The following is a 27742-nucleotide window of genomic DNA, read 5'->3' as shown; positions in this document are numbered from 1 at the left end:
GGCACATCATACAGAAGGAGCTGCGGGCGCGCATGCGCGGCACTTGTAACCCCGGCGGACATATTACAATAGGGCAAAAGACCCAAATGGAACAACTACAAACAAACAACATCACAATATGAATTAAAAAGGGAAGGGAATAGGAGAAAAGAAAAGGGTAACATTGGATCTTCATTTTAAACGGATGATCTTCCTAATATTCCTATAATGGAAGAAAGAAAGAAAAAAGAGGAAAAGGGGGGAGAGGAAAAAGAAAAGGAAGGAAAGAATAGGAAAGAAAGGGAGGGGGGAAAAGAAGGAGGAAGGGGGAGGAGTGAAAAGAAAGGAAAAAGGAAAAGAAAATAGAAGGAAAGGAAAAGGGAACAAGGGAAAAAGAAGGGGGGGAAGGGGAAAGGGGGAGAAAAGAAGAAAACCCCAATAGAACATGACAATAGAGTCCATGGTGCTACATATATAGCCAACATATAACCCATGTATAATATAATACTTGATCAGAATTGCAATTTTATTAAGTATTTATATTATCATTGTGAGGATATAAACTGGCAACAATATACTTTTACAATCTCGTTGAATACATATGTAGCCCTTGTAAAAGTATACACTGGCCACAATGTGATAATAGATAAAACCCTATGGAATCAATATAGATATATGATACCACAAAGAATTAAATCACTCTGTAGATGCAATATACTCCACACATATATATATAGGCAAATCATGCCAAAGGGGGGGGAGGGAAAAGAAAGAACAAGGGGGGGAAGAAGGGGGGAGGGGGGGAAGGAAAAGGGGAAGCAAAAGAAAAAACAAAAACAGACTATATATAAAAAAAGGCCATATCATTGACAGTCCATGCGGAGTCTTCAAAGAAGAGAGCCAGCGAACACATCATCCATCTCCCGGACGTCTGCGGCCCACAATTCATGTCCAAAATGGATAAAATCGGAACTCTTCTCAAGATTCTTCCGTGAGTGCCATAGGATGCCTTCTTAATAATCAGGAGCAATAGATTTGTGTCCCAAAACGACCCCGTACACCCGACCCTAATAATAAACTTAAAAGAAAACAAAATTAAAACCAATGCATAAAAACTACCGCATCATGGTATACCAAAGCACAGTCCCAAAACACGAGACTGAAATCATAAGAATGGAACATAAGACAGACTTTCATTTAATCCATTGGGATCTACCGTATTTAGCGTCCAAATCCAACGTGTTTCTTTTTGAGCTAGGCGTTGGGAAATTCTGTCACCCCGAATCCCCATATCTATCATGTCAATGCCCTTGAATTTAAGGCCACTGCTGTCGCAATTATGGTGCAGCTTGAAGTGTCTCGGTAGAGTCTTCAGCAAGTGCACCTCCTCTTCATTGGTCTCGTAGATTCCTCGCTCTCCTGAAAGTAATTTGTGGTTTATCTGGGATGATCCTTGCTAGAATGGGGTCAGTCTGCAGGATATTCCAAGATTTCTTCAAAATCTCGCCTACCTGATCAGACCGGGCATTAAAGGTCGTAATAAATCTCGCTACCTCTGGTTTCCTAGCCACATCGTCAATTTTGTACAGAAGAGTGTCTCTATTACTATGTTTGGCCCGTAAATAGGCCCTCTTAATTGACCTATTACTGTATCCCCTTTCAGCAAAACGACCCCTCAGATCCTTTGCTTGAACCTCAAACTCCTCTTCTGTTGAGCATAGGCGTCTGAGGCGTAAAAACTGGCCTATCGGTACAGAACGTACCATGTGGGTGGGGTGTGAAGAGGATGCATGTAGGACCATGTTTGTGGCAGTAGGCTTTCTGTAAATAGTGGTCTGTATGATCCCTTCAGGGCCCCTCCTCAGTAATACATCCAAAAACTCTGCCCTACCTTGATCATACGAGGCCGTAAGATGAATGTTGAGGTCATTCCCATTTAGTTCTCGAATGAACTTTTCTAATGACCCTGTATCCCCCTGCCAGATCAATAAAATGTCATCTATGTAGCGCGTCCAAAGGGGGACGCGCTCCATAGATGACAAATGATCTGACATCAGGAGGTCTCTCTCCCACAGCCCCAGGAACAAATTAGCATACGAAGGCGCGAAGGCCGCCCCCATCGCTGTCCCTTGGAGCTGCAGGAAGAAAGATCCCCTGAACGTAAAGAAATTATGCATGAGGGCAAATTCTAAAATTTCCAAGACAAAAGTCCTGAAACATAAAGAAAAATTGGATGTGGAGAGAAAGAAATCAACTGCACGTAGTCCGTCACTATGGCGGATATTCGTGTATAACGACTCAACGTCCATAGTGACCAGAAATGTATCAGCCTCCAAGGTAAGACCATCCATTTTCCGTAGCAGTTGATTTGTGTCTCTGAGGTGAGATGGTAAATCCTCCACAAGTGGTTGGAGAAGAGAATCCAACCACTGATTGATACACTCCAAGTACCCCCCCCGCCGAGAAACTATGGGTCTCCCCGGGGGACACTGTATGTTTTTGTGAATCTTGGGGAGGAGATAAAACGTTGGTATCATAGGTTCAACTACTATTAGTGCTGTGAAGAGTTCCCCCGAGATAATATCGGCATCCCTAGCTCTTGTAAGGATCCCCTTCAGCTGTGCACAGTAGGCGGACAGTAGGGGTTGAAAGTCAGTCTCTTATAGCAAGTGGTGTTAGAGAGCTGACGCATGGCTTCCCTTTCATACATTGGTCTGGGCCATAGCACGATGTTTCCCCCCTTGTCCGCCGGCTTAATCACAACATCAGGGAGACTCTTCAGATAACTCAACCGTTTCCTCTCCTCCCCAGAAAGGTTGTGCCTCTGTATATACTGCGGTAACTTAAGAAATTCATTACTGACAACTTTAACGAAAAGGTCAATGACCCCACAGTCCGAAAGGGGGGGAAACTTCTTGGAGCGTACCCTCAGAGCCGGAGGAATCCTGTCTCCCTCGATGGATGAGTGTTCCTCCGCCAACTCCTCAAGAATTCTCAAGGCCGACTGTTCTTTTTCTGTAGGAAACAGTTTATTTTTGTTATCATCGAAGAAAAAACGTTTAAAAAGTAGCGATCTGGCAAAGATGTGCAGATCTTTAATAGCTGTAAATCTGTCAAAACCCGCCATAGGTGAGAATGACAGACCCTTACATAGCAAATCACAATCAGCTCTAGTGAGCACATAGTCACTGAGATTGATTACCTTGTTACTCTTACTTGGGCCTTCAGGTGAACGATATTTCTGTCTTTTATATGGGTGAAAGTTGTAATTTCTTGTTCGCCCATAATTAACCCTAGATCGGGTAACCATAGAAGAAGTGGAAGCTCCAGACTGAGTACTGAGTGACGAGATCGAAGTGTTAGAGACACTGTGGTGTCCTACTGATAGATTGCCAGTGTGTCTTTTCCATTGATACACAGTATGGTCTTGGTAATCTTTAATATCCCTGTTGAATTTTGACGCCTGTGTATCATTAATTTTCTTCACTACGGTATCCACTGTTTTATCAAGATTGTCCTCATAAACCTTCAATTGTTCTACTGAACAGCCAGCCCGGAGATCTACCAAGGCCTGATCAATCTCCTTATCTAGACCACTAATAGATTTCGAATTATAATTAATCAATAATTTCATTAGTGCCAAAGAACATGTCCCACATGCCTCCTACCAATTCGACAAATTCGGTATCCTCAATGGGAAAGGTGGGTAGAATACGGACCCGTAGGCCTCTTGGAATCATATTTTTCACAGTATACTTCTCTAAAAATATTCTACTCCACCAAATCTTCGTTCGTTTAATAAGCAGTTTCTTAATAGATTCACATGAAACATCATTCCCATGACCATCCGTCTGCATACCACTTGCCCTGTCTCGTCCAAAAACTTCATCGGCTTGACCCAGCCAGGACTTATCCCTGTGGTTTTCCACATCCCTCACATTGTAAGTAGTGATGGGCGAGTCCTAAATTACTCGGAATCGCTTGACTCTAGCGAGTCCGAGCCCGGGACTCGCTACTCGTTGCGAGTCTAGCGAGTCCAATGTTAATGAATGGGGAAGCGAGTCTTAGCGAGTAATGTGCGATTTACAAATCGCAGATGTGTCTCGGAAAGCGCTTGCATTGGCGATTTGTAAACCCCACTTGCAACAGTTTGTTGCTGCTGTGTCCAAGTCCAAACTCGCATTTGTTTGTCTTATTTAGCACAGATGAGGCGAGGGAAGCGATTTTCTCTAGCACACACCATGCTTTGAGCAAACAGGAAATAATCCGAGTCGAGTTGACATACGCACACACACAGAGCAATACAGAGCAATCATGGCCCGTGTCACTGTCAACACGCTGCAGTTGATTGATCTGGTGGAGGCTTGGCCCCTGCTTTGGCTCCCCACTGACCCTGCCTATGGGCATAACATCCAGCGGACTACAGCCTGGAGGGAGATCGCTCAAGTGATGTTCCCTGCATTCCATCGCAGTGGCCATGATGCACAGAGCAATATGGGTACGTTAAATGTGTTCACACGTTATATTGCATTTACCGTATATACTCATGTATAAGCCGACCCGTGTATAAGCCGACCCCCCTACTTTTGCCCCCAAAAACTGGGAAAACATATTGACCGCCATCCTGGTATACAGCGGCTATCACTGGTAGACAGCCCCCCAGCAGAGTATACAGCTCCCCCTGCAGAGTATGCAGGCCCCCCAGTGGGTATACATGCCCCACGTGGGTATACAGGCCCCACGTGGGTATACAGGCCCCCCAGCAGTGGTTATACAGGGCCCCCAGTGGGTATACAGGGCCCCCAGCAGTGGGTATACAGGGTCCCCAGTGGTTATACAGGGCCCCCAGTGGGTATACATGGCCCCCATTGGGTATACAGGGCCCCCAGCAGTGGGTATACAGGGCCCCCAGCAGTGGGTATACAGGGCCCCCAGTGGGTATACAGGGCCCCCAGCAGTGGGTATACAGGGTCCCCAGTGGGTATACAGGGCCGTCAGCAGTGGGTATACAGGGCCCCCAGTGGGTATACATGGCCCCCAGTGGGTATACAGGGCCCCCAGCAGTGGGTATACAGGGCCCCCAGCAGTGGGTATACAGGGCCCCTAGCAGTGGGTATACAGGGCCCCCAGCAGTGGGTATACAGGGTCTCCAGTGGGTATACAGGGCCCCCATGGGTTTACAGGCCCCCATTGCAGGGTATACAGGACCCTCAATGTGTTATCATGCGCCGTCGCATGGTTGCCTATATTTGGATGGGGTCACAACAGTACACTTAGTTTAAGGGCTGGTCCTCCTGGCTCTGAAGGCCAGGGGGTTGGGTGTATATTAATACCACTAATGAGCGGAGTCTGGTGCCCGCACTATTACATTCTCTATGCGTTGACATGTGCCCTGCCTCATTTGTGATTGTGTCAACGTGAGCTCAATGTCCGTAATGCTGTTGATGATGTTCCACACTGTCGTGTCACTGTGCCTTGTATACACATTACATACACACACAACATGAATAAAATGTTATTGTTGATTTGTACACATACTTTTTGTGTTTCAAATGTTACACATGTCTAAACCCGGTTTGAAATAATTTCACAGTTAACAATCTTACAAAACGGTGGAAGAGCTGCCGGGATCAGCATAAAAAGCAGCACCGGAATAACTTGGAGAGGGGACCGGAAGCAGATCAAGGGCAGATGTATCGCCACTACGACCGGTTGTCCTTCCTAGAACCGGTGGTCCGTATGCCACGGTATGTGTCTGCAGCACTGTTGTGTACTATTATTATTATTATTTATTTATATAGCGCCATTAGGTTCCATGGCACGTTACATGAGGATAAGGGTTAACTAAAAAAAACTGTAAATGAAGACAATCAGGTCATACAGGTACAAGAGGAGAGGACCCTGTCCACGAGGGTTCACAGTCTACGTATGAAGCTCTATAATGAGTGTGGTGGTTTACATACCCACACTGGAGTTTATTTCTGCCATGGTGCAACAGATTTCTATTACCTTTGGCAATGATCCAGGACATACACATTTATAGCCACATTGTGACGTTGGGACAAATAATCAATATTCTGCAGGGTGGGCAGACACAATGTTCCGTGACCTCACAATTAGCTATTATTGTTGGCATGTTTGTGGAACAAAGCCATGTTCTTCCCTGCAATGGCCTCTAAGGTGTGTGGCCTTGTCTGGTTTGCCTGTCATAAGCATCATTTGTATGTGTTCCTAATGGCCTCCACTTGCATAAGGGCCACATACATCCCTACACGTTTAGTTGTGGGTGTTTTTTTCGGCTAAATAACGTTGTAAGGATATACCCCTTTTGCACTAAACTGTTTGTACACCATCCCAGATTGTTGACACAGTCACACACATTTGAGGACATACCCTGTATCACTACAAATACGTGTGGGTGAGTTTTCCCATGGGTATATTTGGGGCTGCAAGGTGATGGTGTAGATATTAGGGCCCACATGTGAATTTTATTTTTTTGTCGTTAACTGATGGCCACATTACGAATCCTCTGAAAAACATGGTGTTTTAATGCTGTATAAAATCAATCTAAAGGGGGCCATATTTTCAGTGCAACAGGCTTTTATGTCCAAGGTCCTTTAGGAAACCAGAAGTTTGCCCTTGCTGCTCCCGACTTTGTGTTCGGCCCCGTTGGAATAATTGTAAAACTGTCCATCTGTGCATACCACCACCTTGTTTGGCACCAACGATGTGTGACCTGCTGCTCAAAAACAACCCCATACTCTATGTCCATTACAGTCGTTTCAAAAGCCAAGCCATATGTTTTGTGGGTTTTATTTACCAAGACATTCCTGATTAGCTTACATGGCAGCAACAAGGAGTGTAGGCCACTAACACCGAATGCTCATGTGTCACCTATGCTGCTGGACTCCATTTCCTGTCTTGCTCACCTGCCCTATAGATCTGGGTTATGTGTATTGAGACCAAGGCCGCCCACACTGCGTCTTTTAGTGTCCATCTGATGGCAAATAACCCTGAAGAATGTGTTTGCCTCACAGTGTCAGGCTATAGCTTTGGCCACATAAAGTTACAACAAAAAGTCAATGCAATAGTTGTGCCCACTAATTTGTCATCAAGTGCCTAAATACCTGTCCTGCCTAAGGCAGGGCACAGTGTAATTGTGCACACAAATTTTTACATTTCTAATGTAATGTCAAAAAATTGAGGACCAACACTACCCGCACATAGAATATTGGTTGAGGCATGAGCCAAAATGTCCTTAATTTATTTGCTGCAATTACATCTTAAGGCCAACAATGAAAACACAGAATACACAGAAACACAGAGTCAAAAAAGCGTGCAAATTTTATGTTTGACCTATGTTTTTGTTTCCAAATGCAACCCATTCACAAAATTTTTTGTGTATTTTGCCACAGAGCTGTTCACTACCGTAGGCGGCGTCAGCACAGAGATCCTCCGGCACAGCTGCCTGAAGAGGCGAGGGAGGCCCCTGAACCACCCCGACTTCAAGTGGATAAACAAGATGTGGGAATACCAGCATCACCACCACCACCACCACCACCAACACCACCAGCTTTGGGGCATGGCCGGCTGCAAGGAGAGGAGGTTGAAGGGCCACAAGAACTCACTCCCCACCAAGGCCAACCTCCTGCAGTGGAGGAAGCAGGATGGCCAACTGCAAGCAGCAGCAGCCATGGTCTGATCCCGGGGGCACAAAATGACCTGCTTGGACAATGTGATGCTGCTGACTTTGCCCGCAGTCTCATACCGTTCCTGGCTCTCATTCCAGTGGAGAGAGCACTGCGGACAAGGTCAGCAATACACATTGTCCTTGATGCCAGTCGCCCCCCAAACCACCCTGGCGAGGTCTTTCATTTTTTGGAGCGGTGGCAACTGTCACCCTCCAACCTCCTAGACAGGCCCACACCCCGGGACAGCTATGTGCCGCCCCAGAGGCCTATACCTCCTTTCTCGGCAGGGAACAGGGACCTACTCAATTTCCCCACACCGGCCCAGATGATCCACCCTACAGGGTCAGAATCTGTGGCGGAGGCCATACGTGGGGCCATGGACCTCCTTCAGGACCAGGGTGATGGTGGGCAGGTACAGCCTACCCCACCCAATGAGCCCACCTACCACCATCTGTAGGTTAATTTATTGTTTTTTTTTTTTTCTTTTTTGATAAAAAATGTGCAGTGCACAATTTGTTTTTGTTTTTTTCTGTTTTGTTCTGTTCCATGTTTGCCGTTAAGGCGTGTGATTAGAGAGTTACAAAAAACAGCTTTGTGTATGTCTTTTTTCAGGTAATGGATGTGTAGGTTGTTTTGTGGGTGGGCTTAAAGTCATCATCATTAGCAAGTACTTTACGGCCCGCATGGCGCATGAAGGCACCTTGGTTAGTATGTGTAAAATCATGACTCCACATACAAATGTTGCTGACAAATAAATAGTGCCTGTGTTTGGGGGGGGTTACTTAATGCCTCGCTATGGCAACCAGACTAGGAACACAGATGCGAGAGGCTGGGACATCTACTTGCAACACAGCGCGTCTATGCGTACAGTGGGACCCTTCGCCAGGCTCCAGCAGGATCATAGTACAAGCAACGCCCACGATGCAGGCATAGGCTTGTTGCCTCAAAAAATTAGCTCAAAGCGCTTAATAAAGTCTTTTTTGAAATAGAGGAGGGCGCGTGGCCCATAGTATATACTTGCATGTCCTACGAGCATAGTACAAGCAATGCCCACGATGCAGGCATAGGCTTGTTGCCTCAAAAAATTAGCTCAAAGGGCTTAATAAAGTCTTTTTTGAAATAGAGGAGGGCGCGTGGCCCATACTATATACTTGCTTGTCCTACGAGCATAGTACAAGCAATGCCCACGATGCAGGCATAGGCTTGTTGCCTCAAAAAATTAGCTCAAAGGGCTTAATAAAGTCTTTTTTGAAATAGAGGAGGACGCGTGGCCCATAGTATATACTTGCTTGTCCTACGAGCATAGTACAAGCAATGCCCACGATGCAGGCATAGGCTTGTTGCCTCAAAAAATTAGCTCAAAGGGGCTGTATTGTATTGGATGGAAAAAAAATAAAATGAAAAATGCTCACAAGCGGATGTACTTGTAAAGTAAAATGATTTTTACTGATTGCGTAGTTTTGTTATCATGCAGCAAATGTTGCAGGAACATGACTTATCACATCGTCTGAGCTGAGGGACATGCCGATACTTCCTGTCTTAAAAGGGCATAATGTTAAAAGCGTAATCTTCCAATCATATTAATTATGATTAGGTTACTCTACATTTGGGTACTGTTGTCTGGGGGGCTTACGAACTGCGATGATATCCAGTCCTTGTTAAACTTAATGAGAGTCAGCCTGTCGGCATTTTCAGTAGTAAGCCGTGACCTTCTATCAGTGACTATACCCCCAGCGGCACTGAAAACACGCTCTGATGTCACACTAGCAGCTGGGCAGGCCAGCATCTCCAAGGCATACAAAGAGAGCTCTGTCCAAGTGTGAAGCTTGGAAACCCAGTAATTAAAGGGTACAGAAGGCTCGGTTAGGAAGCTGGTACTGTCACTGACATACTTGTTCACCATGTTGGACAATTGTTGTTTCCTACTCAAGGTGACCGTAGGCATGATCCGTTGTTGATTGGAAGGTCTGTTGAACATCGCCCACTTGGAGGACATCTTACCCCCACCTCTTCTTGACATTGATGGCGTTTGTGTCCCAACCAAAGGCTGCTGTTGCAAAGAGCTGGTACTTCGGGGTATAGCGGAGCCAGACGGTGATATTGTCAGCAAATTGTCAACAACAACCCTCTTGAAATAAACCATCGTTAAGCCCCTGGGTGACTGCAAGAGCAACAACGGAAATTTGTCTTTGTACCGTGGGTCCAAAAAGGTTGACAACCAGTAGAGGTCGCTGTCATAGATGTGAATGACGCGTGGATCTTGGGAGAGACATTGAGACATTAAGTCAGCCATGTGTGCTAAGCTGCAAAGACTCATCTCCTCGGTTACAACAGAATGAGGATCACTACGCATCATGGCCTCTAAATCGGTCTCCGCCTCCTCCTCTTCAGCCCACCCATGGTGTACCGACATAAACGTAGGGTTGGGAGTACCATCAGGGTTCACATCAGTACCACAGAAAAATAAATCTTCTTCATCATCACCCTCATCACCTTCTTCTTCCAGACCCAATGTAGCCTGCTGATATTGGCTTGGCTGGCTAGGATCAGCGATGTTAAATTCTGGCTCCATAGCCATCCGCTGGGCTCTCAAAGATTCTGTTTTGAGATTCATTAGGGATTCGTTTAGCAGGCAGAGCATGGGGATGGTGAGACTAATAATCGACTGATCACCGCTGACAGGTTTGGTGCAGTATTCAAAGTTCTCCAGCAACTCGCAAAGGTCAGCGATCCAGACCCACTCTAAAGTACTAATGTGTCTGGTGTGACTTCCGGGGTGACGGGCATGTTGCAGCTGATATTCTGCTATTGCCCTCTGCTGCTCATTAAACCTTGCCAACATATGGAATGTTGAGTTCCAGCGCGTGGGCATGTCGCAAATTAGCCTGTGTTTAGGCAAATTAAATTTGTTTTGAAGGGCTGAAAGACTTCCAACTGCTGTGGAGGAATGTCTGAAGTGGGCGCAATTTCGCCTCACCTTCTCCAGTAGGTCAGATAACTCGGGGTATATTTTCAGGAATTTCTGAACTACTAGGTTCAGCACGTGAGCCATGCAAGGCATGTGTACAAGGTTACCGTGCTTTATTGCCGCCACAAGGTTTCGACCGTTATCGCACACAACAAGACCTGGTTGTAGTAGCAGTGGGGCCAGCCACTCATCAGTCTGTTGCTTAAGACCTTTCCACAGCTCAGTTGCAGTGTGAGGTGTGTCACCTAGACAGATAAGCTTCAAAAGAGCATGTTGTCGCCTTGCTGAAGCAGTACTGCAAAGCTCCCAACTTGGACATGATGGTGCGGGCGGCTCAGCAGTGGACAAGGAAGTTGCAGAAGCAGATTGTGTACTGGACATATATGATGAGGCAGACACCTGGAATGATGTTGTGCCCGCTATTCGTGGAGTTGGTAGTATCGCAGATGGTCCACTTGGAGAAGTTGGGACACTCTCCACCAGGTTGATCCAGTGAGCCGTTAGTGAGATGTATCTGCCCTGTCCACAACAACTTGTCCACGTGTCCGTTGTTAGGTGGACTTTGGCAGTTACAGCATTTGTTAGCGCACGCTTTAAGTTGGTAACCACGTGCTGGTGTAACGCGGGGACGGCACTGCGTGAGAAAAAGTATCGGCTGGGTACAGAGTATCGTGGTGCTGCCACAGCCAACAACTCCCGAAAAGACTCTGTACCCACAAGCCTAAACGGCAACATTTCCACAGCTAACAACTTTGCAATTTGCGCAGTCACTTTTTGGGAAAATGGGTGTGTCGATTGGTACTTCCGCTGCCTTTCATACATCTGTGGCACAGACAACTGGACGTTTGTCGCAGACTCACCAGAGGCTTGACTACTGTCATGTCTCTCTTGTACCGCAGCTTGGTAGGAGTACGTTTGAACAGGAGCTGATGCCTGAACACTAGCTGGTGAAGGATGGATCTGAGGTGGCCTGGAAGTGTTGGGATCAGAAGGCACTGATTTTGAAGCCAGATGGGCAGACCACTGAATTGAGTGCTTAACAGACATATGCTTACGCATACTGCTGGTGCTCAAGTTTGCTTTTCCCAGGCCTCTGCTTAGCCTTGCATGGCAGATGTTACAGATAACCATATTTGGTACAGATGTGCTATCCTTAAAAAAATCCCACACAATGGCTTTTCGTCCTTTATGTTGAATTGGAGGCAGAGGAGGATGACTCTGTACAACACCAACTGTTGACACAGTTTGGGCAACTGTGTTTACAGTTTGTGCAACAGTTGGTACAGTTTGTGCAACAGTTGACACAATTTGGGCAACTGTTGTCATAGTTTGTGTTCTGGAGAAAGGAGTAAGCCTTGGTGCTTTTGGCGGTGGTACATAGCCACTTTCCTCCTCCTGGCTGCTCTGTTGGCTATGCATGTCAACAGTCCAGGTAGGATCTGTGGTCTCATCATCCACCCCTTCCTCTTCAAAGTCTTCTGGATAACGTGACTGAGCAGGCTGGCCAGATGAGATGTGTGTCTCATCATCCTCATCATCATCCACCTCCTGAGATGCTGTATGCCTTTGGTGAAAGTGGCTTTCTTCAGTACGAGGTGCTTCCAAACTTTGGCCATGAATAGACATTACGTCTTCTTCAAGTATCTCGTCAGGCAGTGACAAAGAAAGGCCAGATGCAATCGAGGGCTGATAAGAACCAAATAAATCATCGGAGTGACCAAGGTCGCAGTCCAAATTTTCCTCTTGCTGCCGATGGGTTGAGGAAATAGGAAGACTTTGAGGATTGGATGGCCCTGCGTTGTCTGTAGCGACACTAGACTGTGTTGGCAAGGACGATTGTGTACTGCCAGAACCAGTGGTCGAGGTCTTATCAGCCATCCAAGATGTTATCTGGTCATGCTCTTCCGGCCTCAAGACACGTTTTTGTTGAGTACCGGGAATTCTAGACAGGAGAAAGGTAGCTCTATCAATCCTCATCTGTCTACCTGTACCAGTGCCTTCTTGGGCACGACTGCTACGGCCACGACCTCGTCCCTTTGCAACCTCTTTTTTGGGAAATTGTGGTTTTTGTGACATTGTTGACAAATGCACAGTCACCGAGATGGAGTTAGGTGGTGCTGTAGGCGTCACTTGCTGGCGGGGTAAGTGTGTGTGCTGACACCTAGCAGTGAAGCTGCACACTAGTCCCTGCACTGTGCACTGCACTGTAAGGCTTGATCCTCCCTGCCTGCCTGCCCACAGTCTACACAGTACTCCTCTGTCCTCCTGGTAGCTCTCAGAAGAGCTGTTTGGGTTTAATATAAGGAATCTTGAAGTTTCCCTACACTAACTGACAATCCCTATGATCTGCTCAAGCATCTACCTCACCCTGCTCTATCTCAGATCTCTCAGGAATGTAGAGGAAATGGCGGTGGAAAAGGCTTATATACAGCCTCGCCTCTCATACATGACATAGGCATCACGATGGACAGAAGCCAATCATAGTCCTGCCACAACCAACATTACTGAATATGATTGGCTAACATGCTTGTCCATCTAAAAAAGTTTTCTGACCTAACACGCTAGGCTGTCTCGGAAGCTTTGTAGGAACATAACAGATTCTATATTTGCGAGTCCCGAATCCAGTATACAGGACTCGGGATTCGTAGACTCGCTCAGACTCGCTCACAATCGCTGTGTGTTGACATAGGCTGTCTTGGAAACTTGTAGGAACATAACAGATTCTGTATAAGCGAGTCCCGAATCCAGTATACAGGACTCGGAATCGTAGACTCGCTCAGACTCGCTCAGACTCGCTGTTGACAGCGATGTGATATAGCGAGTGAGAAAAAAAAACTCTGACAAAACTAGGATTGTCATTGACTTGCATTGGACTCGTTACTGTGCGAGTAATCACTGGGAGACTCGCCGAGTAACGAGTCCAGTGAGTCCCTTACTATTCGCCGAGTAACGAGTCCTAGCGAGTAGACTCGCCCATCCCTAATTGTAAGCTTTTTAGCGATTGATCCTTGATGGTCCGGTCTCTGCTGCACCTGTGTGTCAATTTATGACATACAGGATGCAATACTATACCATTGCTGTTGTGTTTTGTCAATTATTTTCTGTGTTTTTCACAGGGTTTTGCATTGGTAGGATGGACCTCAGGGCCAGGGATAAGTCCTGGCTGGGTCAAGTAGAACAGTAGATCTCCGGGCTGGCTGTTCAGTAGAACAATTGAAGGTTTATGAGGACAATCTTGATAAAACAGTGGATACCGTAGTGAAGAAAATTAATGATACACAGGCGTCAAAATTCAACAGGGATATTAAAGATTACCAAGACCATACTGTGTATCAATGGAAAAGACACACTGGCAATCTATCAGTAGGACACCACAGTGTCTCTAACACTTCGATCTCGTCACTCAGTACTCAGTCTGGAGCTTCCACTTCTTCTATGGTTACCCGATCTAGGGTTAATTATGGGCGAACAAGAAATTACAACTTTCACCCATATAAAAGACAGAAATATCGTTCACCTGAAGGCCCAAGTAAGAGTAACAAGGTAATCAATCTCAGTGACTATGTGCTCACTAGAGCTGATTGTGATTTGCTATGTAAGGGTCTGTCATTCTCACCTATGGCGGGTTTTGACAGATTTACAGCTATTAAAGATCTGCACATCTTTGCCAGATCGCTACTTTTTAAACGTTTTTTCTTCGATGATAACAAAAATAAACTGTTTCCTACAGAAAAAGAACAGTCGGCCTTGAGAATTCTTGAGGAGTTGGCGGAGGAACACTCATCCATCGAGGGAGACAGGATTCCTCCGGCTCTGAGGGTACGCTCCAAGAAGTTTCCCCCCCTTTCGAACTGTGGGGTCATTGACCTTTTCGTTAAAGTTGTCAGTAATGAATTTCTTAAGTTACCGCAGTATATACAGAGGGACAACCTTTCTGGGGAGGAGAGGAAACGGTTGAGTTATCTGAAGAGTCTCCCTGATGTTGTGATTAAGCCGGCGGACAAGGGGGGAAACATCGTGCTATGGCCCAGACCAATGTATGAAAGGGAAGCCATGCGTCAGCTCTCTAACACCAGTTGCTATAAGAGACTGACTTTCAACCCCTACTGTCCGCCTACTGTGCACAGCTGAAGGGGATCCTTACAAGAGCTAGGGATGCCGATATTATCTCGGGGGAACTCTTCACAGCACTAATAGTAGTTGAACCTATGATACCAACGTTTTATCTCCTCCCCAAGATTCACAAAAACATACAGTGTCCCCCGGGCAGACCCATAGTTTCTGGGCGGGGGGGCTACTTGGAGTGTATCAATCAGTGGTTGGATTCTCTTCTCCAACCACTTGTGGAGGATTTACCATCTCACCTCAGAGACACAAATCAACTGCTATGGAAAATGGATGGTCTTACCTTGGAGGCTGATACATTTCTGGTCACTATGGACGTTGAGTCGTTATACACGAATATCCGCAATAGTGACGGACTACGTGCAGTTGATTTCTTTCTCTCCACATCCAATTTTTCTTTATGTTTCAGGACTTTTGTCTTGGAAATTTTAGAATTTGCCCTCACGCATAATTTCTTTACGTTCAGGGGGTCTTTCTTCCTGCAGCTCCAAGGGACAGCGATGGGGGCGGCCTTCGCGCCTTCGTACGCTAATTTGTTCCTGGGGCTGTGGGAGAGAGACCTCCTGATGTCAGATCATTTGTCATCTATGGAGCGCGTCCCCCTTTGGACGCGCTACATAGATGACATTTTATTGATCTGGCAGGGGGATACAGGGTCATTAGAAAAGTTCATTCAAGAACTAAATGGGAATGACCTCAACATTCATCTTACGGCCTCGTATGATCAAGGTAGGGCAGAGTTTTTGGATGTATAACTGAGGAGGGGCCCTGAAGGGATCATACAGACCACTATTTACAGAAAGCCTACTGCCACAAACATGGTCCTACATGCATCCTCTTCACACCCCACCCACATGGTACGTTCTGTACCGATAGGCCAGTTTTTACGCCTCAGACACCTATGCTCAACAGAAGAGGAGTTTGAGGTTCAAGCAAAGGATCTGAGGGGTCGTTTTGCTGAAAGGGGATACAGTAATAGGTCAATTAAGAGGGCCTATTTACGGGCCAAACATAGTAATAGAGACACTCTTCTGTACAAAATTGACGATGTGGCTAGGAAACCAGAGGTAGCGAGATTTATTACGACCTTTAATGCCCGGTCTGATCAGGTACGCGAGATTTTGAAGAAATCTTGGAATATCCTGCAGACTGACCCCATTCTAGCAAGGATCATCCCAGATAAACCACAAATTACTTTCAGGAGAGCGAGGAATCTACGAGACCATCTTGTACGTAGTCATTACGTTGGAGATCCACCTAAGACCTTTTTGGATAATTTCACTCGTAGCAAGAAGGGTGGTAGTGCGGCCTGTGGTCATTGTGTGGCGTGTGTGAATATGATCAGTGATAACAAATTTATGGATTCTACAGGGCAGAAACAATTTAAGATTGAGAAAAATATCAATTGCCTATCCCGTAATGTGATATTTTCTGCCACATGCCAGTGCTCCCTGATCTATGTAGGTCTTACGACCAGACAATTAAAGGCTAGGATCAGGGAGCATGTGCTGGGCATACAGGCCGCAGCCAATGAAGAGGAGGTGCACTTGCTGAAGACTCTACCGAGACACTTCAAGCTGCACCATAATTGCGACAGCAGTGGCCTTAAATTCAAGGGCATTGACATGATAGATATGGGGATTCGGGGTGGCAGAATTTCCCAACGCCTAGCTGAAAAAGAAACGCGTTGGATTTGGACGCTAAATACGGTACATCCCAATGGATTAAATGAAAGTCTGTCTTATGTTCCATTCTTATGATTTCAGTCTCGTGTTTTGGGACTGTGATTTGGTATACCATGATGCGGTAGTTTTTATGCATTGGTTTTAATTTTGTTTTCTTTTAAGTTTATTATTAGGGTCGGGTGTACGGGGTCGTTTTGGGACACAAATCTATTGCTCCTGATTATTAAGAAGGCATCCTATGGCACTCACGGAAGAATCTTGAGAAGAGTTCCGATTTTATCCATTTTGGACACGAATTGTGGGCCGCAGACGTCCGGGAGACGGATGATGTGTTCGCTGGCTCTCTTCTTTGAAGACTCCGCTTGGACTGTCAATGATATGGCCTTTTTTTATATATAGTCTGTTTTTGGTTTTTCTTTTGCTTCCCCTTTTCCTTTCCCCCCCCTCCCCCCTACTTCCCACCCCCCTTGTTCTTTCTTTTCCCTCCCCCCCCTTTGGCATGATTTGCCTATATATATATATGTGTGGAGTATATTGCATCTACAGAGTGATTTAATTCTTTGTGGTATCATATATCTATATTGATTCCATAGGGTTTTATCTATTATCACATTGTGGCCAGTGTATACTTTTACAAGGGCTACATATGTATTCAACGAGATTGTAAAAGTATATTGTTGCCAGTTTATATCCTCACAATGATAGTATAAATACTTAATAAAATTGCAATTCTGATCAAGTATTATATTATACATGGGTTATATGTTGGCTATATATTTAGCACCATGGACTCTATTGTCATGTACTATTGGGGTTTTCTTCTTTTCTCCCCCTTTCCCCTCCCCCTCCCCTTCTTTTTCCCTTGTTCCCTTTTCCTTTTGTTATGCGGGGCTTAGGTCAAAGGAGGCTGACAAACCCGGGCCCTTGCGGAGTCCCTCAAACTAGGGAAAACCCTGTCTGACCCTAAACCCAGGGTTTTTGCTAAAGGTGCAAATGCCTGAGCCTCCAGCCTCTCCTTATCTCCTGCTCAGCCCTAAGCTGAACCCTCCACCCTCCACCCAGTGAGTTGTAAAACCACCAAAGCCCACACCATAATGACAGACAGGGAGAACTCAAACCACACCGCGCCGCAACCACACAGGACAATACTATAATGTGAACAGGGCAAAACAAAGCACAAATATAGGAAGGCGAAAAGGTAACAACGGATCATACGACACCAGATATGAATTCTCTCTCCAACACCTCCTCTCCAGCCAGGAACCACTTGGCACAAAACACAAGCTATAATCGGCGACGCCCACAGGCCAGCACGACTATTTAAAGACCGTGGGCGTGACCAAACATCCCACCTGATTTCCAGCTAGATTAACCCCAGATAACTTGAGTAAAATCAAGCCGGCGCCACTGAGGCTATAGTGGACGGAGATGGAACTACCGCTGCCTGACGGACGCTGTGGTGTGAACAGCGTCCGACATGACAGTACCCCGTCTTCTACGAGGGACCCCAGGGCCCTCAAGACTCATAGGACCCGGCTTGTCCGGATGACGGCGGTGAAAGGAACTGACCAGCCGATCCGCATGTATGTCCGAGGCTGGTACCCAAGACCTCTCCTCCGGACCATACCCCCGCCAGTGCACCAAATACTGAAGAGTACGGCGCAGTACTCGAGAGTCCACCACCTTGGAGACTTCAAACTCTAAATCGCCATCCACCATGACTGGAGGTGGCATCGGCGTCGTGTCCACAGAGCCTACCACCTTTTTCAATAAAGACCTGTGAAACACGTTGTGTATCTTGTATACCGCAGGAAGCTCCAACCGATAAGCAACCGGGTTAATGATGGCAGCAATCTTAAAAGGGCCAATAAATCTTGGACCCAATTTCAAAGATGGAATTTTGAGTTTTATGTTTTTAGTAGCTAACCACACCCAATCACCCACACACAGGTCCGGACCTGGCACGCGTCTAGAGTCAGCCACACGTTTGTATCTTGCGCTCATGCTCAGCAATCGCTGTTTCACACTCCTCCAGACCGATGATAGTTGAACTCCTAACCGGTCCTCCTCTGGGACGCCCCCAGAGCCCCTCTGACGCAAGGTACAAAATTGAGGATGGTGCCCATAAACACAAAAGAACGGAGACTCTCCCGATGATACTTGGCGGTGATTATTTAATGCGAACTCGGCCAAGGGAAGGAACGTCGACCACTCCTCTTGGTTGTCAGACACAAAACATCGCAAATACTGCTCCAGATTTTGGTTCATGCGCTCAGTTTGACCATTTGACTGCGGATGAAACGCCGACGAATGAGACAACTTGATCCCCAATCGTGAGCAAAAAGCTTTCCAGAACTTCGCCACAAACTGGGTACCCCTATCAGACACTATGTCCGACGGAACTCCGTGCAGTCTGACCACCTCCTGCACAAAGACCTGAGCCAACGTCTTCGCGTTGGGCAAGGAAGGCAACGACACAAAATGCGCCATCTTCGAAAATCGATCAACCACCACCAGGATGACCGTGTTCCCCGCCGAGGCAGGCAAGTCTGTGATAAAGTCCATGGAGATTTCTGTCCATGGCCTACTAGGTATCCCCAGAGGCTGTAGAGTGCCAGCAGGATGGGTTCTGGGCGACTTGGCCCTGGCGCACGTGATGCAAGCTGTCACGTACGAAACCACGTCCTGCCGGATTTTTGGCCACCAGAAGCGGCGCGATACCAGTTCCAAGGTGCCCCTAACCCCTGGATGACCGGCCAGGACCAAGTCGTGGTGTTCCCCCAACACTTTAAGACGAAGATGAAGGGGTACGAACGACTTATTAGCGGGAAGTCCTGGTGGTACCTCCTCCTGGGCCTCGGCAATCTCCGCCTCTACCTCAGTCGTGAGAGCCGAAACCACTACACCTTCCTGGAGGATGGGTACCGGATCTTCCGGAGGTTCTCCCCCCGGAAAACACCTGGACAAGGCATCCGCCTTGGTGTTTTTCGCCCCAGGACGGTAAGTCACCAGGAAGTTAAAGCGTGTAAAAAACAATGCCCAGCGAGCCTGCCTGGGAGACAGACGCTTGGCCGACTCCAGATAGAGCAGGTTTTTATGGTCGGTGATGACTGTGACCTGGTGGGCTGCCCCCTCCAAGAAGTGTCGCCATTCCTCAAAAGCCAATTTGATGGCCAACAACTCCCTGTTGCCGATGTCGTAATTCCGTTCGGCTGGCGACAGCTTCTTGGAGAAGTAGGCGCATGGACGCAAATTGCTCAAGGACGAGCCCTGTGACAGTACTGCCCCCACTCCCACCTCAGACGCATCGACCTCCACCGTAAAAGGTTTAGATACGTCCGGTTGCACCAGAATGGGGGCTGAAGCAAAACGGTTCTTTAGAAGCTCAAATGCACGCACCGCATCCTCAGACCAGATAGCGAGATTGGTACCTTTTTTCGTCATGTCCGTGAGCGGTTTGGCTATAGTAGAGAAATTCTTAATAAACTTCCTATATTAGTTAGCAAACCCAAGGAACCGCTGGAGCGCTTTTAGATTACCAGGCCGTTCCCATCGCAGCACCGCTTGCACCTTCGCGGCATCCATTTTAAACCCTGCGGCGGACACAATATATCCCAAAAAAGGCAACTCTTGATCAAAAAACATGCATTTTTCAAGCTTAGCATAGAGCTTATTCTCACGGAGCAGCTGTAACACCTGCCTGACATGCTCTAAATGAGTGTCCTGGTCGCTCGAATAAATGAGGATATCATCCAGGTACACAATCACAAATTTCCCCAGCACATGAGCAAATACATCATTTATGAAATGTTGGAACACAGCAGGCGCGGTTGTCAACCCAAATGGCATAACTAGGCTTTCAAAATGACCCTCAGGGGTATTAAATGCCGTCTTCCACTCATCCCCCTGACGGACCCTTATGAGGTTATATGCCCCCCTGAGGTCAAGTTTGGAAAACCACTTCGCACCAGCCACCTGGTTGAACAAATCAGGGATCAGAGGCATCGGGTAGGGATCACGGACCGTAATCTGGTTTAACTCCCGGAAATCCAGACACGGGCGTAACCCCCCATCTTTTTTCTTAATGAAGAAAAACCCCGCTGCTACAGGTGAGGATGAAGGCCGGATGTGCCCTTTACTTAAACTCTCCGCAATGTAGTCCTTAAGAGCTTGTCTCTCCGGACCAGAAATACTAAACATCCTCGCCTTTGGCAATTTAGCCCCGGGTTTTAACCTAATCTGACAGTCATAGGCTCGATGTGGAGGCAGTTCTGAGCAACCCCTCTCAGAGAATACGTCCGCAAAATCCAGCAATGCCTCCGGAAGGCTGGACTTCACGGCGGACACACATGTGGCCAAGCAATTTTCCTGGCAGAAACTGCTCCACTGGACTATGTCCTGGGTTCTCCAGTCAATCACCGGGTTGTGCTTAGACAACCATGGGAAACCCAGGACTATTTGTGCTGGGAGATTATTGAGTACCTTACATGTAACCCACTCAGAATGTAGGACCCCAATGTGGAGTTTAACCTCAGCTACAAACTCAGTAATCTCCCCCTGTGGGAGGGGAGCGGCATTAATGGTAACCACGCGAATAGGATGAGGGAGTTTTTCGATCTTGAAACCTGCCATGCGTGCAAACTCCTCATCCATGAGATTGGTGGCTGAACCGCTATCCACAAACACTGATATTGGTAGCTCTCTGCCCGCAATAATAACCCTGGCAGGGAGCATACATTGAGATACCATCATGGAGGATATGCATACGCTCAGTTGGGCCTCCTCCATACCCTCTGAGCTTACCAGTTTTCCGCCGGTGCGACTTTCTTTGGTAGCACAGGACAAGCATTTACATAATGATCTCTTTTACCACAGTAAAAACATGCTCCATGCTTCCTGAACCCAGGAACGCGACGCTGCACATGCGATACCCCAGCGATTTGCATAGGTTCCGTGGGCTCACCTGCAGCAACCACACTGGCACCCCTGCTTTCCCCCAGAGGCAGCGTTTCCTGTGCCCCTTGACGCAAACGGCGATCAATACGAATAACCAAACTCAATGCAGATTCTAATGATGCAGGAGTCTCATACATCAGGAGGGCCTGTTTAACTCTTTCTGAGACCCCATGAATAAACTGACTCCGCAGCGCTGGGTCGTTCCACTGTGTGTCTACTGCCCAACAGCGAAATTCTGAACAATAGTCTTCCGCCATACGTTCCCCCTGACGGAGGGCGCGGATCTTAGATTCCGCCAAAGCCAATCTGTCGGGGTCATCATAAATGAGCCCGAGTGCTGAAAAAACATTCTCAACAGAATGAAACGTAGCAGAGTCGGCTGGTAAGGAAAACGCCCATGCTTGGGGGTCCCCACTCAGTCAAGATAACACCAGACCCACCCGCTGAGCCTCATTACCTGAGGAGACCGGGCGCATGCGAAAGTATAACTTGCAGGCCTCCCGAAAGATGACAAATTTGCTGCGTTCCCCAGAAAATCGTTCAGGCAGCAGAATCTTAGGCTCTGCACCTGCACCTGCAGAAGCCGCTTGCACATTAGCTACAACCAGGCCCTGCTGCTGAACTGCCCCCTTCAACTCGGTGACCTGTACGGACAGCGCCGCCAACTGGCGGTTTATGGAAGTCATGGAATCCATGGAAAAATGTTGGGCCGATTATAATGTTATGCGGGGCTTAGGTCAAAGGAGGCTGACAAACCCGGGCCCCTGCGGAGTCCCTCAAACTAGGGAAAACCCTGTCTGACCCTCAACCCAGGTTTTTTGCTAAAGGTGCAAATGCCTGAGCCTTCAGCCTCTCCTTATCTCCTGCTCAGCCCTAAGCTGAACCCTCCACCCTCCACCCAGTGAGTTGTAAAACCACCAAAGCCCACACCATAATGACAGACAGGGAGAACTCAAACCACACCGCGCCGCAACCACACAGGACAATACTATAATGTGAACAGGGCAAAACAAAGCACAAATATAGGAAGGCGAAAAGGTAACAACGGATCATACGACACTAGATATGAATTTCTCTCTCCAACACCTCCTCTCCAGCCCGGAACCACTTAGCACAAAACACAAGCTATAATTGGCGACGCCCACAGGCCAGCACGACTATTTAAAGACCGTGGGCATGACCAAACATCCCACCTGATTTCCAGCTAGATTAACCCCAGATAACCTGAGTAAAATCAAGCCGGCGCCACTGAGGCTACAGTGGACGGAGATGGAACTACCGCTGCCTGACGGACGCTGTGGTGTGAACAGCGTCCGACATGACACCTTTCCTTCTATTTTCTTTTCCTTTTTCCTTTCACTCCTCCCCCTTCCTCCTTCTTTCCCCCCTCCCTTTCTTTCCTCTTCTTTCCTTCCTTTTCTTTTTCCTCTCCCCCCTTTTCCTCTTTTTTCTTTCTTTCTTCCATTATAGGAATATTAGGAAGATCATCCGTTTAAAATGAAGATCCAATGTTACCCTTTTCTTTTCCCCTATTCCCTTCCCTTTTTAATTCATATTGTGATGTTGTTTGTTTGTAGTTGTTCCATTTGGGTCTTTTGCACTATTGTAATATGTCCGCCGGGGTTACAAGTGCCGCGCATGCGCGCCCGCAGCTCCTTCTGTATGACGTGCCCAGCCAGTGTCGGGCATCGGATCACGTGGGCCCGCGTGTTTCTGGCCGCGTCAGTGGTGGGAGGCGCTTCTGCAGTGGAGCTGCGGGCGGTGTGTCCGCGGCACTTCCGGTGAGCACACATAAAAGTGTGCACCATGCATGTCTTACTCATGCCCCCTGAGGAAGGAGCCCTAGAGCTCCGAAACGCGCATCGGGGAGTCGAGCAGTCCGCCCGGGCATCCTGAATTAGTGAGGTAATATTACGCTGTGAAGTAACCCTTTCAGGGTTGGCTATATGTATGCCTGACAGTGTTGGGAATTTTCCCTGTGTTTCCTTACGAACAGCCTCTCTTACCTCTTATTGATAGGTCCTTTTAGGCGCTCTATTTACCTCCTTATCTTCTATAAATTATGAATATAAGTAATGGTTTATTCTGGAACTGGGTTTGACTGGGGCTAGACTGCTTGATTTGCACTTTGCACTATTTGCACTTTGGTTGCTACTTGCATATGTCCTCCAGTTGTCCTCCTTTGTCCTTTGTCTAATAAAGATGTTTAATACTTTAATACTATGGATCTATAGTCGCATTTTCTCTGTGGTTTTCCACATCCCTCACATTGTAAGCTTTTTAGCGATTGATCCTTGATGGTCCGGTCTCTGCTGCACCTGTGTGTCAATTTATGACATACAGGATGCAATACTATACCATTGCTGTTGTGTTTTGAAATTTGACAAAACCTAGTGTACAACTATCTCACATTGCTGCCCTGCAGTAATTATGGACTGAATCTGCTGACATGGGTGTGATGTCACTCCTCTCCTCCCCTTCTGGGTGTTTGCTAAGGGCTAAGAAAGGATGACATTTAGGAACACAGTGCGGAGCCATTTTGTTGGTGACTGCAAAATTATACTGACAAGTAGACAGCCACCAAAGATGGCAGGCAGCAAGGATTCTGGGAGATATTTGATAGAGGGAGCAGGGTGACAGCAGCACAGAGTATTTCAGGAGAGCAGTATCTTGGTCTATGGGGGGTCACAGAGGGAGATATATGGGGGAAGGAGCAGGGTGACAGCAGCATCCTTCTCCATCCTGTCCTGGCGATGTGTGAAAGCGAGGCAACAGACGCAGTCCAGGGTGACGCTGAGAAGCAGGCTGGGGGGAAATGTAGCCATATAGTAATGATAAAAATGAGACCCCTCTCTTCAGCTGCCTCATCAGCCCTCTCCTGACTGCACCTAACTAGACATCACACTGCCCCCTCGATTACCCCAGAGCCGTGTGCAGGTAATCAGCCAGAACCACCCTAGAATATGTCCCCTTTCTGCAGATAATACTGCCATAGTGTTCTAACATAATACCACCATAAAGATAACACATATTACCGCCATATAGTTCACAAATAATACTGCCATATAGTTCACACATAATACTGCCATAGTGTTCTCACATAATACTGCCATATAGATCACACATAATACTGCCATATAGATCTCACATAATACCGTCATATAAATCAGACCTAATACCATCATATATCTCACACATAATACTGTCTTATAGATCACACAAAATACCACCATATATTTCATACATAATACCGCCATATAGATCACGCATAATACCTTCAAATAGATCACACATAATACCATCATACAGATCACACATAATACAGTCACTTCGATCACACATAATACTGTCATATAGATCACACATAATACCGTCATATAGATCACACATAATACCGTCACTTCGATCACACACAATACCACCATGTAGATCACACATAATTCTGTCATATAAATCACACATAATATTGCCACGTAGATTACACATGTTATCATATAGATCACACATAATACCGTCACATAGATCACACATAATACCGTCACTTATATCACAAATAATATCACCATATATGTCACACATAGTAGCACCATGTAGATCACACATAAACCGCCATATAGATCACACATAAAACAACAATATAGCTCTCATTTAATGCCATTATGGTTCACATTATTTCACCACACAGATCACATATACAGTAATACTGTCATATAGATCACATATAATGCCGTCATGCAGATCACACATAATACCATCATACAGATCACACATAATACGTGGAGGCATCAATTGTGGTCTATATGGCAGTACTATGTAAAGAGTATATATGGTGACTTGATGTGTGATCTATATGGCAGTATTATTTAAAAAATATATGGTGGCTTTATGTGGTTTATATGACAGTATTATGTAATAAATATATAAGGCAACATTACGTGTGGTCCATATTACAGTATTATATAATACAGTTGTGGCCAAAAGTATTGACACCCCTGCAATTCTGTCAGATAATACTCAGTTTCTTCCTGAAAATGATTGAAAACACAAATTCTTTGATATTATTATCTTCATTTTGTCTTAAATGAAAAAACACAAAAGAGAATGAAGCAAAAGGCAAAACATTGATCATTTCATACAAAACTCCAAAAATGGGCCATACAAAAGTATTGGCACCCTCAGTCTAATACTTGGTTGCACAACCTTTAGCCAAAATAACTGCGACCAACCACTTCCAGTAACCATCACTGAGTTTCTTACAATGCTCTGCTGGAATTTTAGACCATTATTCTTTGGCAAACTGCTCCAGGTCCCTGATATTAGAAGGGTGCCTTCTACAAACTGCCATTTTTAGATCTCTCCACAGGTGTTCTATGGGATTCAGGTCTGGACTCATTGCTGGCCACGTTAAAAGTCTCCAGTGCTTTCTCTCAAACCATTTTCTAGTGCTTTTTGAAGTGTGTTTTGAGTCATTGTCCTGCTGGAAGATCCATGACCTCTGAGGGAGACCCAGCTTTCTCCCACTGGGCCCTACATTATGCTGCAAAATTTGTTGGTAGTCTTTTGACTTCATACTGCCATGCACATGGTCAAGCAGTCCAGTGCCAGAGGCAGCAAAGCAACCCCAAAACATCAGGGAACCTCTGCCATGTTTGACTGTAGGGACCGTGTTCCTTTCTTTGAATGCCTCTTTTTTTCTCCTGTAAACTCTATGTTGATGCCTTTGCCCAAAAAGCTCTACTTTTGTCTCATCTGACCAGGGAACATTCTTCCAAAACGTTTTAGACTTTTTCAGGTAAGTTTTGGAAAACTCCAGCTTGGTTTTTTTATGTCTTGGGGTAAGAAGTGGGGTCTTCCTGGGTCTCCTACCATACAGTCCCTTTTCATTCAGATGCCGACGGATAGTACGGGTTGACACTATTGTAACCTCGGACTGCAGAGCAGCTTGAACTTGTTTGGATGTTAGTCGAGGTTCTTTATCCAACATCCGCACAATCTTGCGTTGAAATCTCTTGTCAATTTTTCTTTTCCGTCCACATCTAGGGAGGTTAGCCACAGTGCCATGGGCTTTAAACTTCTTGATGACACTGTGCACGGTAGACACAGGAACATTCAGGTCTTTGGAGATGGACTTGTAGCCTTGAGATTGCTCATGCTTCCTCACAATTTGGTTTCTCAAGTCCTCAGACAGTTCTTTGGTCTTCTTTCTTTTCTCCATGCTCAATGTGGTACACACAAGGACACAGGATAGAGGTTGAGTCAACTTTAATCCATGTCAACTGGCTGCAAGTGTGATTTAGGTGCCACAGGTAAGTTACAGGTGCTGTTAATTACACAAATTAGAGAAGCATCACATGATTTTTCGAACAGTGCCAATACTTTTGTCCACCCTCTTTTTCATGTTTGGTGTGGAATTATATCCAATTTGGCTTTAGGACAATTCTTTTTGTGTTTTTTCATTTAAGACAAATTAAATGAAGATAATAATAACAAAGAATTTGTGTTTGCAATCATTTTCAGGAAGAAACTGAGTATTATCTGACAGAATTGCAGTGGTGTCAATACTTTTGGACACAACTGTATGGCGGTATAATGTGTGGTCTTTATGGTAGTATTATGTGATAAATATATATGGCGGCATTATGTGTGATCCATATGGCAGTATTACGTGATTAATGTATATTGCAGCATTATGTGTGGTTTATATGGCAGTATTATACATAAAATATATATGGCAGCATCTCCCATGGGGAAAGAGACATGCAGGGGAGAGAGGAGTGCATAGGAGTCAGCTCAGCAGTCAATATCACACAGGATAGGATTAGATACACAGCTCAGCAGACAGTATCAAATAGGATAGGATTACATTCACTTCTGAGCAGACACTATCACACAGGATAGGATTAGGTACACAGCTCAGCACAGTATCACACAGGATAGGATTATATACATGGCTCAGAATACAAAGAAAAAAGAGGGGGAGAAGCCAGCGCTGCTTGTGGTCAGAACGTAATACAAAAAGTGTGAAAACACACATAGGTTTCAATCTGTATTCAAAAATGAGACATTTAGCAAAAAATTGATCAATTGTTTGAGCTACCCCGCCACGTCAAGGCAGTCTCGTATGGGGAGTCCTACTCTACGTTTTTTATATTCGCTGTGCCATTACGGCCTCCTAAATGTATAAAAGCAAGACCTCATTACATGCACACTGTACCTCAAGCATTTCAGAATCGCTCCTATGGCACCAGAGAGGACAAGCGCAGATAAAGATTAGCCAGGTCCATGCAGACATTTCAGGTCCAACCTCCACACTGCCTGTCCAGCACCACATGATAAAG

At 46.2% G+C, this 27742-nt stretch overlaps 2 protein-coding genes and 1 long non-coding RNA gene across 3 annotated transcripts in view; 2 read left to right on the top strand and 1 right to left on the bottom strand.

Annotated features, from left to right (window-relative positions):
* The window catches only part of LOC141084627 (cadherin-12-like), a 1440185-nt gene that overhangs the window by 67892 nt on the left and 1344551 nt on the right, over positions 1–27742 (top strand). The window lies entirely within an intron of this gene.
* Positions 919–27742, bottom strand: LOC141084629 (uncharacterized). Its single transcript, XR_012231065.1, has 3 exons — positions 27619–27742; positions 2906–2994; positions 919–1057 (listed from the first exon to the last, which is right to left on the bottom strand). It is a non-coding gene; the product is annotated as an uncharacterized lncRNA (long non-coding RNA).
* Positions 5156–8163, top strand: LOC141084626 (uncharacterized). The gene is made up of 2 exons (XM_073569450.1): positions 5156–5726; positions 7395–8163. The coding sequence occupies exons 1-2, from the start codon at positions 5671–5673 to the stop codon at positions 8125–8127; spliced, it is 789 nt and encodes a 262-aa protein (XP_073425551.1). The 5' UTR covers positions 5156–5670; the 3' UTR covers positions 8128–8163.

Source organism: Dendrobates tinctorius, unplaced genomic scaffold, assembly GCF_039654945.1.
Source record: "Dendrobates tinctorius isolate UK_male_01 unplaced genomic scaffold, ASM3965494v1 ptg000025l, whole genome shotgun sequence".
NCBI lineage: Eukaryota > Metazoa > Chordata > Amphibia > Anura > Dendrobatidae > Dendrobates > Dendrobates tinctorius.
Note: the sequence above shows the minus strand (reverse complement) of the source record. Positions and strands in the feature narration are given on the sequence as shown.

Excerpts from the sequence above, each read along its gene's own strand:
- LOC141084626 (XM_073569450.1), top strand. The coding sequence starts at position 5,671 with ATGTATCGCCACTACGACCGGTTGTCCTTCCTAGAACCGGTGGTCCGT. Across the intron at positions 5,727-7,394 it reads CCGGTGGTCCGTATGCCACG|AGCTGTTCACTACCGTAGGC; the intron begins GTATGTGTCTGC and ends ATTTTGCCACAG.